The sequence below is a fragment of the Arachis stenosperma genome, chromosome 2, assembly GCF_014773155.1.
Source record: "Arachis stenosperma cultivar V10309 chromosome 2, arast.V10309.gnm1.PFL2, whole genome shotgun sequence".
In the NCBI taxonomy this organism is placed as follows: domain Eukaryota; kingdom Viridiplantae; phylum Streptophyta; class Magnoliopsida; order Fabales; family Fabaceae; genus Arachis; species Arachis stenosperma.
In genome coordinates, this window is record NC_080378.1 from 99,367,417 (window position 1) to 99,383,679 (window position 16,263).

The 16,263-nt window shown below is 33.8% G+C and overlaps 2 protein-coding genes across 2 annotated transcripts; one reads left to right on the forward strand and one right to left on the reverse strand.

Moving 5' to 3' along the window:
* Window positions 1-2,654: 2,654 nt before the first annotated feature.
* On the reverse strand, window positions 2,655-7,744 carry LOC130960982 (uncharacterized). Its single transcript, XM_057886567.1, has 4 exons — window positions 7,611-7,744; window positions 7,457-7,537; window positions 4,296-4,511; window positions 2,655-3,521 (listed from the first exon to the last, which is right to left on the reverse strand). Exons 3-4 carry the CDS (start codon window positions 4,473-4,475, stop codon window positions 2,976-2,978), a joined length of 726 nt encoding a protein of 241 aa, XP_057742550.1. The 5' UTR covers window positions 4,476-4,511; window positions 7,457-7,537; window positions 7,611-7,744; the 3' UTR covers window positions 2,655-2,975.
* A 352-nt stretch (window positions 7,745-8,096) lies between these two features.
* LOC130960983 (uncharacterized) lies at window positions 8,097-9,568 on the forward strand. The gene is made up of 2 exons (XM_057886568.1): window positions 8,097-8,367; window positions 8,464-9,568. Exon 2 carries the CDS (start codon window positions 8,773-8,775, stop codon window positions 9,256-9,258), a length of 486 nt encoding a protein of 161 aa, XP_057742551.1. The 5' UTR covers window positions 8,097-8,367; window positions 8,464-8,772; the 3' UTR covers window positions 9,259-9,568.
* The last annotated feature ends 6,695 nt before the right edge of the window (window positions 9,569-16,263 follow it).

The following is a 16,263-nucleotide window of genomic DNA, read 5'->3' on the forward strand; positions in this document are numbered from 1 at the left end:
TGTTCACTTTTAATTAATTAGACTTTGATTTTTTCAATGTCTAAATTATATTATTTACCATTGACATCTCTCCACTATTTTGTTCTAGAGAGTCAGTCCAGGCCAGCTTTTAGGTAGCGTTTGTTTGCGAGACAGAGACCAAGAGACAGAGACAGAAAGACAGAGACCAAGAGACAGAGACAGAAATAAGTATTAGTATTGTGTTTGGTGTGAAAGTGTACAAGACTAATTTATGTCTCAGTATCCTGTTTGGTTCGAAATAAAAATTGGAGACAAAATATTTAAAATGACTAAAATGTCCTTAATTTAAATTAAGAACCCTAACCCCAAACTTCATTTTCATCGGCATCCAACCCTAACCCCTTTTTTCCTCTTCTCTACCGTTTCTCCTCTCCTCTGCCGTGAACTCCTGGAGCCTGACCCGCTGCAAGTAGCACCTCTAATGGTGGAAACCACGGCGGCGCCTCTCTAGTTCTCCTTGGTTCATGTTCGTGGCCCCAGTTGCCACCCTCGGATTCTGACGCTGCTGGTGTATCCACGCCGGTGGGTCTGCGTCACCACCGTCTCGGAGCTGTGCGTCTGGACTCCACTGTTTCTCTGTCAACGGAGTTGGTATGTTCTTTCAATTTAAGTTATTTACTTGTTAATTCTGTGAAGTTCAGGAGGGATTTTTGATTCCCCCATTTTCTGATTTGTGAAACCCTCACCTTCTGATTTGTCGGCATGTTGATGAGAACGTTTAAATCCCTCATTGGATGAATTGACATTTGCCCTGATTTGCTTAAAATTGATGATTTGTGCTTCAAATGTTGAAGATTTCTGAAGTTGTTATATCCGAATTCTTATTTGCCCTCATTTGCAGATTTATGATTTCTGTATCATCTTTTTTAAAGATTTGTGAATGTGTGATTGCTGATTGCTGATTCCATTGTTTGTGTATCATAAATTTTTTTGAGCTTACTTGTGCTTGTTAATTGCAGATTTATAAATCTATGATTGTTGTTTTTTAAAATTTATTTTTGACGATTACTGTATAGAAAATCAAAAAAGATGATTTGAGAGATATTTATCATAATTATGTTCCTGTTGTGACCCTCTTTTGTTATCGAAATTAGTACTCACTGTTGTATGGAAATTTATTGGAAAAGCTAGAGGCACCAATATTTGATTTTAAATACAAAAGATTAGACATTAGTTAGTTTGTTTGTTAATCGTATCTTGCCTGAATTAGTAGTTAGTGAAGTTTGTTATTTCCTTCTTTACTTCTCAATCTGATTTTCACAATTGTTTATTGAATTTTTGCTATCAAGAGTTGCAGTTTCTAATACACTAGTGCTTTTATGTTAATGGTTACCACCTAGTGTGTTTCTCCCTTGTTTTGGAGGCACAGTTTATCTATCCACAGAGCATTATTACAATTCACAAAGTCTATGTACTGCTCTTATTGTAACAAACAGAATTTTTCATTAAATAAATTGACAAGCATTCAGTCTTGATCACATTTCCTTCCTCTTCATCCTCAAAACTGTTCCTGATAGCTATTTACTATGAAATAATTGGTTCTATTAAACACACGTGTTGTTTTATTGTTTATTAAGAAGCATGGTTTGAAAAGTTACTACTAGTACTGACATTATGTACATTATAAAAGCATGGACTTTAGCATTATTTGTTAATTAGGCTTGTAATTCTTTGTTGGTTTTGTTGCATTTTTTGTGCATCTTCTTAATACTTTAGCTTTAATGTTTTTGTATTAATTTACCATTTGGGCTTTCTGTTCTCTGTTAGCAATTTTAGGAGAAATTGAAGGGTGGATGTAGGCAGAAGTGGTCTTTCCCATTCTTGCAAATTGCAATAAGATATATTGAATTGGAAAAATTGTTTTGATTAGATTCGTTGGTGCAATTTATTTCGATTAGTGGATCCATTCTTGTGTTGTGTTACTATTTGTTGTTAACATGCTAAATGATTTTTGCTGACTATTTAAGGTATAGCCTGGTTAACAATGGCTTCGACAAGAAGAAGATCCACAAGTGGTTTGTATGGCACCGGCAACATAACGGGAGAAAGAAATAGAAAAATTGCTATGGCAGAATGGTACGACGATGAGTGGCATTAGAAGTTAGAACACAAGAAGAAAGAAGAAAGTATGGGTCTAATAGTGAAATGAGAAAAAAGATGGGGGCTTGCAATGTGGCTGAGAGTGAGAGCGAGTGGCACAGTTTGCAAAGAGGCACCAACTCAGAATGATTGTGACATATTGTCTCATGTGCTGCATTTGTTGATGTTTTGAAAGTGGATAAATTTTTATGTAATAAGCTTAACAAGAAACTACCATTCTATGTAAATAAATTATTATTTATCTTATGTTACGACTATTACTTGAATAACAGAGATGATGACATTCTCATCTTAAACCAATATATAGAGTTAATGAGAAATAAGTTTTTTTCTTCCATAAAGAATTGAAAAGGCTTGTTGTTGGTGTTGTGATCCTGTAATAATTGAGACACATGCTATGAATGTTAAATACATTAGTTGCTGAAAGCGGTAAGTGTGAAATTAAGTAGATATAATTGTGGCTTAAAGAAAATTAACAAAAACAAAGACTAGAAGAAGAATTGCATTACTGAGAACCACAAATTATAAGAATGGGATAGTTGCTGACCAGAAATTAAGATAATTACCATTAACATGATCATAACTATAAATATTATACTTAGTAAACAATTTCTGCTCAAACCACCAAAATAAAGGACACACTACAATACCAATAAAACTGTACAAAGAACCTAAACCTATTCTGAACAGAGCAAAATAGTAAGGTTTGTCCAAAATAAGGTGAGTTTGCATACCAAATATAAGTTTCTACGTTATATCATCTTAAACATAACCATCTCCCAAAGACCTAAAACCCTACAGTGAAAAACTTAATACCCTAGCCCAAACCTAATACCCTTAACCAACAGTGAACTTCATATAATAGAGCGAACAAGGCCAATCATCTGTGAATCTGACAAGCCCCAGAAGTGAGCATACACGTTAGGACTTTCAGCAAACTTCAAAATCGCCCTCACCACCTCGTCATCACCGAACCCAAGCTGCGTGAGCTTCTCGCCAACCTTCCACTTCTCGTTCACACCAACAATGGCATCAGCTATCAGTTGGGCATTCTTCCTTTGGTCAGCTGAAGATTGCTGAATATGGTCGGCCATCCTCTCCAGTACGTCAAGTTGTTTTCTCTTCCTCCCATATCGCCTTGTGCTTCCTGCACTCGCACCTGCTTCAGATTGTGATGCTTGTCCTTGCATTGCTGGCCCTCCGCCGTTGTCTGGATATGGAGACATATCAGACTCGTCAAATCCAACTGCAGTGTCTTCTGTCTCTTCGTTAACCTGTTCCTCCGCATCAAAACCACTAACTGCTGCTGCTCCTGTGGCTCTATCCCTGCCAAATATACCCTCCAGCCGGTGAAAAAGAGGAAATGGCTTGCCAGGACTGTAGAACTTGGTCGGATGTGCCTGTGAAAAAATAAACCGCATTTAACAAATTTTTTATGAAGTTAATATTCAAAAGACATAAAATACATGAATAGCTGAGGCTTGTATATATTATAGAGCATGTTCCGTTGCTTAGTGTGAAAGCAAGAAGAGAAGGAGGCTGCTCTTGCCAACACCAGAGTCACCCATGAATAACACCTAATACAAGTAATCAAAGCTACTATTCCTTGCCTTTGAAGTTGAACCCGTTTCTCTCTTATCTTTTTTTACCCTTTTCAAATTCAATTAAAAAAACTCCAAAAAAAGCATGCAAGTAGACTCTTTCAAAAAGTGAGGAGAGTGAATCATAGTGAGGACAATTCTGCCTGTGAACAAGTGTCCAAATAAATAGTGAAACAACAAATTACCAACCAACTTATTCAAGTCATAGATTGCATCAAATTTTAACTACTATATGAGTACATTATGCAAAAGTGAAATAATTCTGCCTATGTTGTCACGCAAATTCATTCCTCGGTTAATTCAATCCATTGACTCCAGATCTTATTGTAATTAGAGTTTGTGAAATTGTATTAGTCACAATACAAATATAAAAGAATGATATACCAAATGATGGAAATCGCAAATGATGTATTATCAATGTTAACAAAATAAGCCAAGTCTAAAGTTCTCTATATCAGAAGAATACTAGCATAAAGCTTGATCATAGATTGAATTATTACAGAATTATTTTACTAGACTTGCTCAAGAAGGACAAAGTGGCTCAGACTAAATAAAGATACGAATGACACTCACCTTCATCCATGCATCAAGGACATCTTTGCTATCAACCTCCACACATTGTTTGTCATGGTTCCAGCCGAATCCGCTACAAGCAAGCATGTCAGCGGCGTACTGGTACTTCTCCTTCAACCGCTTGTGCTTATTCTTGCAGTGCTTCGCGGTCAGTGTACAACCGGGGAAGGCCTCCAGCATCTTCAGAGCCAGTTTCTCGAATGTTCCGGGTTTAAACTGCCCACAATCATAAGAATGAGATCAACCGACCATGTTTTAATTAATTAAAAAAATATACTCCTTAACTAATTCATAATTTCTACAAAAGGCTTGAATTAACGAAAGGGTTGCTGCCATATTCTTCATTTCAACTATTAATGCATCAATAGATAAATGTGATATAACAATAACAATAATTATATTTGAGCTACAACTAAAAGTCTAATATTTAAAGAGAGTATAATATAAACCGAATTCATCCTGTGTACTATCACAAAACTGCTGCTGTAGTGCTGTATGAATTTATCAAATATTTCAAAATTATAGTTAATGGAGTTTAGACTTATCCCTCATTCCTTTAATTTGCCTGTATTTTTGGTATCATCTCAGTTTTCTTGGCAGCCACTAAGGATAGAAATAGGTAAAATAAGGTGAGTTTTGACCGAACCTGACTATACCTCACACACTTTTATACAAATCTCAATATCCACCCAAGACATCTTGCAGGTCATGAATGCAAAATTCTCACACCTTAACCAAGACAGAACTTAAGCAACACCAGCACTAGAAGGCAAATCTCTATGCATGGAAAGTTATGGCTAGCATTTTTTGATTTGCAAACTGATCATGCAGTGATGATTCTTGATAATTGTGGACCAAAATTGAATTTTAAATCAGTACATCTCATTATTATTTTTGCATCAGAATACTATTATTTTGGCCTATGCCATAAAAGGCAAACTTCAAAACATAAGCTACAATATAATGTTTTAATACACAAAAAGCTAAGGAGACGCAGATACTTATTATTCTCACAGTGGAAGTCTCATTTAAATTCTGGTATTGTAGGAATCACAATACTTCCTAGTTTAATTAATAAGACAAAACAATTCACACATCTCACATCAAACAGAAATAAATTAGGTAAACAGAGCAACCCAGAATTCAGAATAAAAAAATGTATAAGAATGCAAAACCTAAATAACCAATCTGACCAAAAGCAATTCATAAGAAGCACATCACAAACGAAATTAAACAAATAAGGCATGAAAACATATACGCATCTATACATCAAAACAAATAACCAAATCGAAGTGAAGAGAGAAAAGCCCAGATTATTTCTATAACGAAATCCACAGAGCAGAACTCGCGAAATAAAAATGCATAAACATTCAAATAAATCTGACACTTATTCATGCAAAATCTGCTATATCTTCTTAGAACAAAAAACAAGAATAAGAAACTGGAATAAAAAAATATGTAACTGTATTTACTTCTCCAAATAGGAAATACAATAGAAACATAACAAAAATGATAATATTAATTTTTCTCTCTCATTTCATATACTGGAAGTAACTTTGTCAGGTACTTTAAGCACATCAAACTCTTCCAAAAGGCAAAAAAGAAGGAGAAAAAAGAGGAGATGAGAAGTACATAACCTATTTGGGTTTAAATTGAGAAGAACATGAAGCACATAAACAATTTGGGTTCTTTAACTCTATTTGCAATGGGGTTTTAGTATCTTCATGTAATTCCTTTCCCAAATTTAAAGCATTTGATCCTGCGCAAATTACTATATCCCATTTCATTTTCTAGCATTTTCGTATATTTTAAATTCCTAATCATGTCATAAAATAATCTTACTCTTTAAAATGATATATTTGTTTCAACAAGATTAAGAGAAAAATAAATAGATTAAATATTTCAATGTAAAATTTGTATATATATGAAAGAGGGTTAATATACACTCTTTTCCAAATAATGAAAAACAAGTTTATTTGTTAAGAATATATTCAAATTTTGTGAGAGTATGATTCTCCTACTGTTTATATCATTAGAAACTTCAATTGCCATATAGCAAATATTACCCATGAACTGGGAATCTTGGTTTATATGTTAATTGTGAAAAGGTAAAATACCAAACTTGCATTGCTAGATGCAAAATCCTTCTTCTTATTCTGCCTTCATAGCAAATTCTGTTCTCAAGTCTAAGTGGGTCCACATTTGCATGCGTAAAGCATATATTAACTAGTACATATTCTTACTCAGGAAGAATTACAATTTACAACCTTATACACACTTCTAGATTAGCAAATAACATTTTATCCTTATGTCTTAGAAGTAAACACTCGCATAAAAGATTTTAAAGATATAGAAAATCTACATTTTTCCCCTATGCTTTTAAAAACAACCTTGTTGTAAAAAAACGTTTTCCTATTTTCCAGAGTTACACATTCAAAATAAACACTACAAATCTTATGTCTAGGAAATGAATCACACTCAGTTATACTGATTCCCTCTCTTCTTTAAATTTGATTAAGCACTCTATAAATAAATTTAGTTAGACCATTTTTACATAAAAAAGCAGCAATTGCTTTATCAGACTATGATTTTCAAATTATGAGAAACCTTAATAAGGTCTAGAACCAAATCAGCTTTATCCATGAAAATTTTTACAAGTGCATTGTAATAGAATAAACCAAGGTAACTAAGAACAGTTTGCTTGCAAATTTGTACTACATATTCAATCATACAATATAAGGTCCAATTGAGTTAGGCTAATGAGAGCTCTGTGCAGACATGGAACAATAGTAGCCGCAGACACGAAAAAATGGGAAAAAATAGTATAATCCAGAATGAAATCAACAAATAGATGTTGTTAGGCTAATAAATTGAGTAATCATCCAATCAGTGGCTTTTACAACGAAGTAAACATCATAAACTCATTAATCATAAAGTTGGAATAAATGGGTTATGTTAGGTCACGAACAAATTCACACTAGGCAAACAACTGCTTTAACTTCAATGCTGCTACTACACACTATTAACAAAAATAATTACAAATCAAGCAAAGAGGTTCTGAGTACAATGCTAGGTCACGAACAAATTCAAATTAAAGATTACGGCACAACAGAAAGGATGAAAGGAATCAGTAAATTAAATAACATTTGCATAAAACTAACCTGGTCAGAGCAGTTTGGAGGAGGAGTTGATGGTTGAGGTGGACAGCTATTGGGGAGAGGCAACTTCGCTCTTCGATTTTACTGTGAAGGAGAAAAGGAGGAGATGAGAAGATGGGGGATACGAAGATGAACTCGCAAGCGGCAAATTACTTACCTAGCGGTGGCGAGTCCAGCGGCGACGCGGTGGCGAGTCCAGCGGCGACGCGGTGGCGAGTCTTGAAGAAGAGTGTTTGAGCGTGCAGTGGCTGTAGTGAAGAAGAATGAGAAGATGACTCACGATGGTTGATGAAGAAGCCCTAGATTTACATAAGGGTAATTTTGAAATTATAAAATTTGGATGGGGGTAATTTAGGTACAAATTATAATTAAAATTTCTGTCCCGTCTTTAAATTTTTCTGTCTCCAGTGTCCCTACTTTTTGGAAGTACTGAAATACTGAAATTTTAAAAACTGAGACAGAAATTTAAGTTCTAGTCTCTAACTCAACAAACATAATACTGAGTCCCTGTCTCTCAGTCTCAGTTCCAGTCTCTGCAAACAAACGCTACCTTACAGAAGTTGTCGTAAGTCACACTAAACAGACAGAGAAGTGGTTTGAAAAGGGACATAAAAGTTCCAAAAGGAAGAGAAATCAACTTTTTGCATATGGTTCAAAGCATAAATATTCATCTCCAAAGTGCGCTCTATGTGAGGTGAAAATAGGGATGGATTTGACTTGCTTTAGAAAATTTTTAGACCAAAACTATCAATTGCTGATTATATACAAAATTTATTTAACCCTAAAACTTTATTTTCATGATCTAGACTTTTCCCATCGTGGTTCCAAGTGCTTCCTTAACGTCTCAAGAGGAATCAGGCAACTCAGGATACAAAAACACAACTCAGAATCAAGAATATCAACAGCTTCAAGAGGTAAACTCTCACTTAAAGAACTTTCAAATCTAGAGCCATTTACTAAACATGACATCTTTTTTTATTCCTGTTCTCTAAATTATTTGCTGTGTACAGAGTCCCTTTGTTCCCAAGACTGATGATGCAGAGCCAGACAGAGTCGAAGAAACCAATGAAAGTGAGCTTCTTGTCGATCTTCCTGAAGATGTTGATTTACTGGCAGAGTTAGATAAGATCTTATCAGAGAGTTATATTTTGTCCCCTACAAAGTCTGCCTCTGCTGTTTCTAAATTCAAATCTCAAAGTCTCTCGGTGATTCATATCCTTCACAAGATACAACAACTTTTTGATAATCAATTAGAAGTATTGGTGGCTGATGGTGGCATTAGAAGACAGTTTCTCGACCTTTTGGCTCAGCTAAAACAAATGAAGTCACAAGTCCCTACAAATCTTGAGCCTTTGGTTAATGATATTAAGAAATTCTATGAAGATGTCCTCAATTATTTCCCGTCTATTCAAGAAGTCTTTGGCAATCATCAAAGGTTAATTGAATCCAAGAATCGACTTCAAGACAAGTTAGAAACATCTAAATCCAGGCAGGCTCACTTTTATGCTTCAATTTCTAAAGGGAAAGAAAGGATCAATGAGATGTCAAAGGAAATCAATGACTTGGAGCTGAAACTGAAAGCCCTGTATGTGAAGAAGGACAAGTTAGAATCCACTGTGAAACTTTGTGAGGTTGAAACTCTCAACATCAATATGAAGGCTGCCACTTGGGTGACAGAAAGGGAAGAGGTCGAGAGAACTCTCCAAGATTCAGAGTCTGCCTTCAGAAATGCTGAATCATCGAAACAGAATTATGAGAGGAAGCTAACTGAATTGAAAAGCGCTCTTGGCAACATTAAACATTAGAATTTTCTTCATTCTGTAATTATTCCTTTTTTCCGTTTGTTCGTTTGTTAACTTCTGCGATTGTTTTAAGTAGAATTTAACAACTGTGGCAAATCCAAATAATAATTTCCTATTATTTTTCCTTTGGACCGTTAGTCGTGCTTCCTTTATGATTTGGACACGATGTCAATCTACAAGATAGCATCATTTCAAGAAACAAACCTATACCCGTTTGAGAAATGAGAAGTCAGTTTTCTAGTACTATTATAGAAATAGAAATGAACCCTGAACCAAACGAAAGTAAATCCTATAATTAGCCCGTGTCAATTGTCTCACTAATAGAGTGATTTACTTTGCACATAGTGTGAACAATTTGAAATTTTTCTTTTTACTTATTAATTGTCAAACTAGTTTTGGTAGTTGAAAATGAAAGCCACTAGCAAGTGCTCACAAATGAAACGTGGCCAGGCCGAGTGCCTGAGACTTGACCAGATATACGATCTCTTCACTTTCGCTTTCTCCAGTTCATCAGCACAAGCAATCCTCGCTTTCTACTTGTGCAATTTTCTAAGATTTGTTACGATTTTTGGACTTTTCACTCTTTCTAGCCACTTTCTTGTAGCTATAAAAGGAAACCCAGTCTGATGGTAAAAGCACGTCATTTTCCCCTTATCTGAAAGAGACACTCTATTATACAGATTAAGTGATATATAAAGAGAAAATAAACTTTTTTATAGTTATTTTTTATTATTTTATTGTTATTCAAAGTGTGGATCTTACCTTTTTTAATCTCTCTTTCATCCCATAAAAAGAAAGATTTGTAAACTTATATCTTTACCATATAATTCACTTATCTGAAAATGTTACACCTACTGGACAAATTTTATTATATATATACAATTTTTTTGGCAACAAACCCTTATTACATCATTTCAGACGACTTATATTTAAATGTTCTATCTTGTCATATTTTAATAGTAGAATCAAAATTACTTTGCCGCTAATCAAATAGATTGCTGTGCACATAACAGAACGAAATTCGAATTTAATTTCCAATACTTATATTGCTTAATCAAATATAAGTTATACCCTTTGACCAATCCAATTTAATTGATTAAAACATGGGAACTACTTCTATAAAAATGTTTAAAACGTTCTTTTTTTTAATGTTTTTTATTAATTAAAATTTAATACATATAATTAATTAAATTATATTATTTTTATCAAAATTAGATTAGATAAATTAATTTGACAAAAAAATTAATAAATCAAACTTTAAAATTGATTTAAATTAATATTTTTTATAAAAAATGACTACAATAATTTTATTATAAAAAATAAATAAAATATTTTTATTATATATATTTTTTAATTTTAAAAATCCTAAATTCTAATTCTATAATAACACAAAGAAAAAAATTTAAAATTTAGGATTCTTAATATATATATATATATATATATATATATATATATATATATAAAATAAGAGTCATTTAGACATTTTTTATAATAGAGATATTGTAATTATATTTTATAAAAAAATATTAATTTAGACCAATTTAAAATATAATTTATTGATTCTTTGACCAAATCAATTTATTTAATATTATTTTAATAAAAATAATATAATTTAATAAATTATATGTATTAAATTTTAATTACTTAAAAATATTAAAAAAAAAGACCTTTAAACATCTTTAACTAAGTTGCTGGCTGTTGGGATAAAGGTGGATGACCATGGATAACCACGTATGGCTTAGGTGGATTTCATTCTCAAAGCTAAATGAATCCTTTTACAAGACAAATGGCAATAAATGAAAGTTGAAAAATCTTCTCTCTCTTTATAACACAATTCTCTCTCTTTTTACTTTTAATACTTCTTTCTATCTTTACATATATATACATATTACAACATATAATATTAATGTATATATATAAATCATTATTGAGATAATTATATTAATGCTAGAGTCTTCTATTTACATATCTTTATTTTATATTTACATCTTCTTTATTTATTTAGTTGTTTTACAACACGTTATCAGCACGAGACTCTGATCAAATTTTTAGGAAGACTCAGGTAACAATTTTTCATTATGTCGAAACTCTCTCATCTTGAATTCAATGCTCTCGATATATCTAGAAACAATTATTTATCATGGATACTAAATGCTGAAATTCATCTTGATTCAATGGATCTTGGAGATACCATTAAGGCTGAAAATAATGCATCCCAAAAAGATAAAGCCAAAGCCATGATTTTTCTTCGTTGTCATCTTGACGAAGGGTTGAAAAATGAATATCTCACATTAAAAGATCCTGTAGATCTTTGGAAAGATCTTGAAGAAAGGTATAATCATTAGAAGACGGTGATACTTCCTCAAGCCCGATATGAATGGACGCATTTGCGTTTACAAGATTTTAAATCTATAAATGAATATAATTCTGCAATGTTTCGAATCACCTCACGAATGAAATTGTGTGGGGAAAAATAACTGATCATGATATGTTGGAGAAAACTTTCTCAACCTTCCATGCCTCGAATGTGCTCCTGCAACAGCAGTAGCGAGAGAAAGGGTTTAAAAACTATTCTGAGTTAATTTCTTGCCTTCTTGTTGTTGAACGCAACAATGAGTTGTTATTGAAAAATCATGAAGCGCACCCAACTGGCGCTGCCCCATTTTTTGAAGTAAATGCGGCAAATTACCCCAGAAGAGGTAAATGGCAAGGTTTTCATAATAAGAAAAATTATAAAAGGAAAAAGAATTATGTTCAAAAGAGAGGATCTCACCAGAAGTGGGATAAAGAAATAAATTATGGGCAAAATAAATCAACAGAGGATAAGTGTTTCCATTGTGGTGGAAATGGCCATTGGTCACGTACATGTCGTACCCCAAGGCACCTAGTTGATCTTTACCAGGCATCTTTGAAAAGGATGACAAAGGAAAGGAAACAAATTTTGTTTCAAATGATGTTGAGAACTCTACCACTCATTATGATGTATCTGATTTCTTTGAGGATCCTGAAGAAAATATTGGTCATTTGATCAATGATGGAATAGTTTAATGTGTGAGATTGTTAAGTATTGATGTAAAAAAATAATGTAAAGAACTTATTATTAAGTTTTATTTTCTATATATTTAAGTTTCAAATATAATGTATATAAATAATGAAATGTCAATGTTTATGAATTTTGAAATTATTAAATGTGTCAAATTTTAAAATAAAATTTTAGTATATGACATTATTTTGAACAGTGTTTCTTAGAAAAATAATTTCAATCAAGAATTCAATTTATTTGTGCATCCTACTCATTTTATTATTATTTGTCTTTGAAGAGAATGACAAGGATATGTAATGAAGATGTATGTCTTGCGGATAGTGCAAGTTCGCACACTATTCTCAAAAGTGATTTATATTTTACCCATCTTGTGCCAAAAGAGGAATATATTAATACTATTATTGGCTCAGGCAATGTGATAGAAGGCTCTGGAAGAGCTATAATTTTGTTTTCTAGAGGAACAAAATTTATAATAAATAATGCACTATTATCTACCAAGTCTTTGAGGAACTTATTGAGTTTCAAAGATATTCGCCGAAATGGATATCATGTTGAGACGATGAATGAGAAAAATCATGAGTATTTATGTATCACAACTCATAATTCAAATAAAAAAGTTATATTAGAAAAATTACCCTCACTTTCATCTGGGTTGTATTATACCAAGATTAGTGCAATTGAATCACATGCCATTGTAAACCAGAAGTTTACTAGCCCAAATGAGTTCATAACTTGGCACGACCGATTGGGTCATCCGGGAACAACCATGATGAGGAGAATTATTGAAAACTCTCATGGACATTCACTAAAGAACCAGAAGATTCCTAAAACTAGTGAATTTTGTTGTGCTGCATGTTCTCAAGGGAAGTTAATTTTAAGGCCATCATCAGTAAAAATTGGATTTGAATCCCCTGAATTCCTAGAAAGGATTCAAGGTGATATATGTGGACCTATTCATCCACCATGTGGATCTTTTAGATATTTTATGGTCCTAATAGACGCATCTTCGAGATGGTCACATGTATGCTTATTATCTTCTCGCAACCTGGCGTTTGTGAGATTACTGGCTCAAATTATTCGATTAAAAGCACAATTTCCAGAAAATCCAATCAAAGCAATTCGTCTTGATAATGCTGGTGAATTTACTTCCCAAGCTTTTGATGCTTATTGTATGGCTAATGGAATAAGTGTTGAACATCCAGTAGCTTATGTTCACACACAAAATGGGTTAGCAAAATCACTTATTAAGCGCCTCCAATTAATTGCTAGACCCTTGCTTATGAGAACAAATCTCCCAACCTCGGTTTGGGGGCATGCTATTTTACATGCCGCAGCACTTATTTGTTTGAGGCCAACGAGTTATCATCAATTCTCTCCTATGCAATTAGCTTTTGGCCAGCAGCCAAATATTTTCCATTTAAGAATATTTGGGTGTGCGATATATGTTCCCATTACACCACCTAATCGCACCAAAATGGGACCCCAAAGAAAATTGGGAATATATGTTGGATATGATTCTCCCTCTATAGTGAGGTATCTTGAGATACAAACTGGAGATGTATTTAAAGCCCGGTTTGCGGATTGTCATTTTGATGAATCAAAATTTCCAACATTGGGGGGAGAGAATAAGCTTTCTGAAAAGGAGCTTAACTGGAATGCATCATCATTGATGTATTTAGATCCTCGATCAGGGCAATGTGAACTAGAAGTTCAAAAGATTATACATTTGTAAAGAATAGCAAATGATTTGCCTGATGCATTTTCTGATACAAAGAGGATAACTAAATCTTATATACCAGCGGAAAATGCCCCCATTCGAATTGATGTCCCAGTAGAACAAGTAGCCACTGAAGCAAATTCACGCCAAAAGCGTGGCAGGCCTGTCGGTTCCAAAGACAAAAATCCTCGAAAGAGAAAAGAGGTAAATAATATTCCTGTTGAAAAAGACATAGTAGAGACACTTGCAGTTGCCCAAAATCATGATATAACGCCAGAAGACGTTCAGGTACCTGAAAATAGTGAAAATGACGAGATCTCAATACATTATGTCTTTATAGGAGAGAAATGGGACCGAAATAAGACAATTGTCAATGAAATATTTGCATATAAGTGGCATTAGATATCATGCATGAAAGTAAGGATTTTGAGCCAAGATCAGTCGAAGAATGTCGACAAAGGAATGATTGGTCAAAATGGAAAGAAGCCATGAAGGCTGAATTAGACTCACTTGCAAAACGTGAAGTCTTTGGACCTGTAGTCCGTACACCTGAAGATGTAAAACCTGTTGGCTATAAGTGGGTATTTGTGAGAAAACGAAATGAGAAAAATGAAGTTGTGCGCTATAAAGCCCGACTTGTGGCACAAGGTTTTTCACAAAGGCTTGGTATAGATTAGGAAGAAACGTATTCCCGGTAGTGGATGCGATAACATTGCGTTATTTGGTCAATTTATCTGCATATCATAAACTGCATATGCATTTAATGGGTGTGGTAACAGCCTACTTATACGGCTCATTAGATCGGGATATTTATATGAAAGTCCCTGAAGGACTAAAGATATCTAAACCATCTAGTGAATATTCGCAAGGGTTATACTCAGTCAAATTGCAAAGATCTTTATATGGTTTGAAACAATCTGGACGAATGTGGTATAATCATCTTACTGAGTATTTGGCCAAAAACGGATTCAAGAATGATGATATCTGCCCGTGTGTTTTCATAAAGAAATCTGCATCTGGATTCATTATAATTGCTGTGTACGTTGATGATTTAAATATCATTGGGACTCCTGAAGAGATTCCAACAATTATAAAAACTCTAAAAGAAGAGTTTGAGATGAAAGATCTTGGAAATACTAAGTTTTGTCTCGGTCTGCAGATCGAGCATATAAAAGGTGAGATCTTTATTCATCAAACAACATACACAGAAAAGATCTTGAAAAGATTTTATATGGATAAGTCACATCCATTAAGTACCCAAATGATCGTAAGATCTTTGGATGTGAAAAAGGATCAATTCCGTCCTAAAGAAGAAAATGATGATATCCTTGGTCCTGAAGTATCATATCTTAGTGCCATTGGAGCACTAATGTATCTTGCTAATAATACGCGACTTGACATATCATTCGCGGTGAATTTACTAGCAAGGTATAGTTCCTCTCCAACCAGAAGACATTGGAGTGCAATCAAACAAATTTTTTGATATCTTCATGGAACGGTTGATATGGGATTGTTTTATCCCTATGGATCCAAGTCACAACTAGTTGGCTATGCAGATGCCGGATACCTGTCTGATCCACATAAAGGGAAATCTCAAACAGGATACCTATTCACATATGGTGGTATAACTATATCAAACAGACGATAGCAGCAACCTCTTCTAATCATGCTGAAATACTAGCGATTCATGAAGCTAGTGGCGAGTGTTTTTGGCTGAGGAGTCTGATTCAATATATTCTGTCATCATGTGGACTGATTGATCATAAGATAGCTCCAACTGTCCTGTTTGAAGATAATACAGCATGCATTGCTCAACTTAAGGGTGGATACATCAAAGGTGATAGAACAAAGCATATTTCTCCCAAATTCTTCTTCACTCATGACCTTCAAATTCAAGTGACAATCTGGCAGATTTATTCACAAAGTCACTCCCAAAATTCTTCTTTGAAAGATTGGTACATGAGATTGGGATGCGTCGATTTCGAGACATTAAATAATGTCAGCAAGAGGGGGAGACTGTACTCTTTTTTCCTTGGTCAGGTTTTTTCCCATTGGATTTTTCTTGACAAGGTTTTTAATGAGGCAGTCCCCATCACAAAGGATATTGTACTCTTTTTCCTTCACTAAGGTTTTTTCCCACTGGGTTTTTCTTTAATAAGATTTTAACGAGGCAATAATCCTAAATGGTCATCTAATAGGGAGTGTTGGGATAAAGGTGAATGACCATGGATAACCACGTATGGCTTAG

Excerpts from the sequence above, each read along its gene's own strand:
- LOC130960982 (XM_057886567.1), bottom strand. The coding sequence starts at position 4,475 with ATGCTGGAGGCCTTCCCCGGTTGTACACTGACCGCGAAGCACTGCAAG. Across the intron at positions 3,522-4,295 it reads TCCTTGATGCATGGATGAAG|GCACATCCGACCAAGTTCTA; the intron begins GTGAGTGTCATT and ends ATTTTTTCACAG.
- LOC130960983 (XM_057886568.1), top strand. The coding sequence starts at position 8,773 with ATGAAGTCACAAGTCCCTACAAATCTTGAGCCTTTGGTTAATGATATT.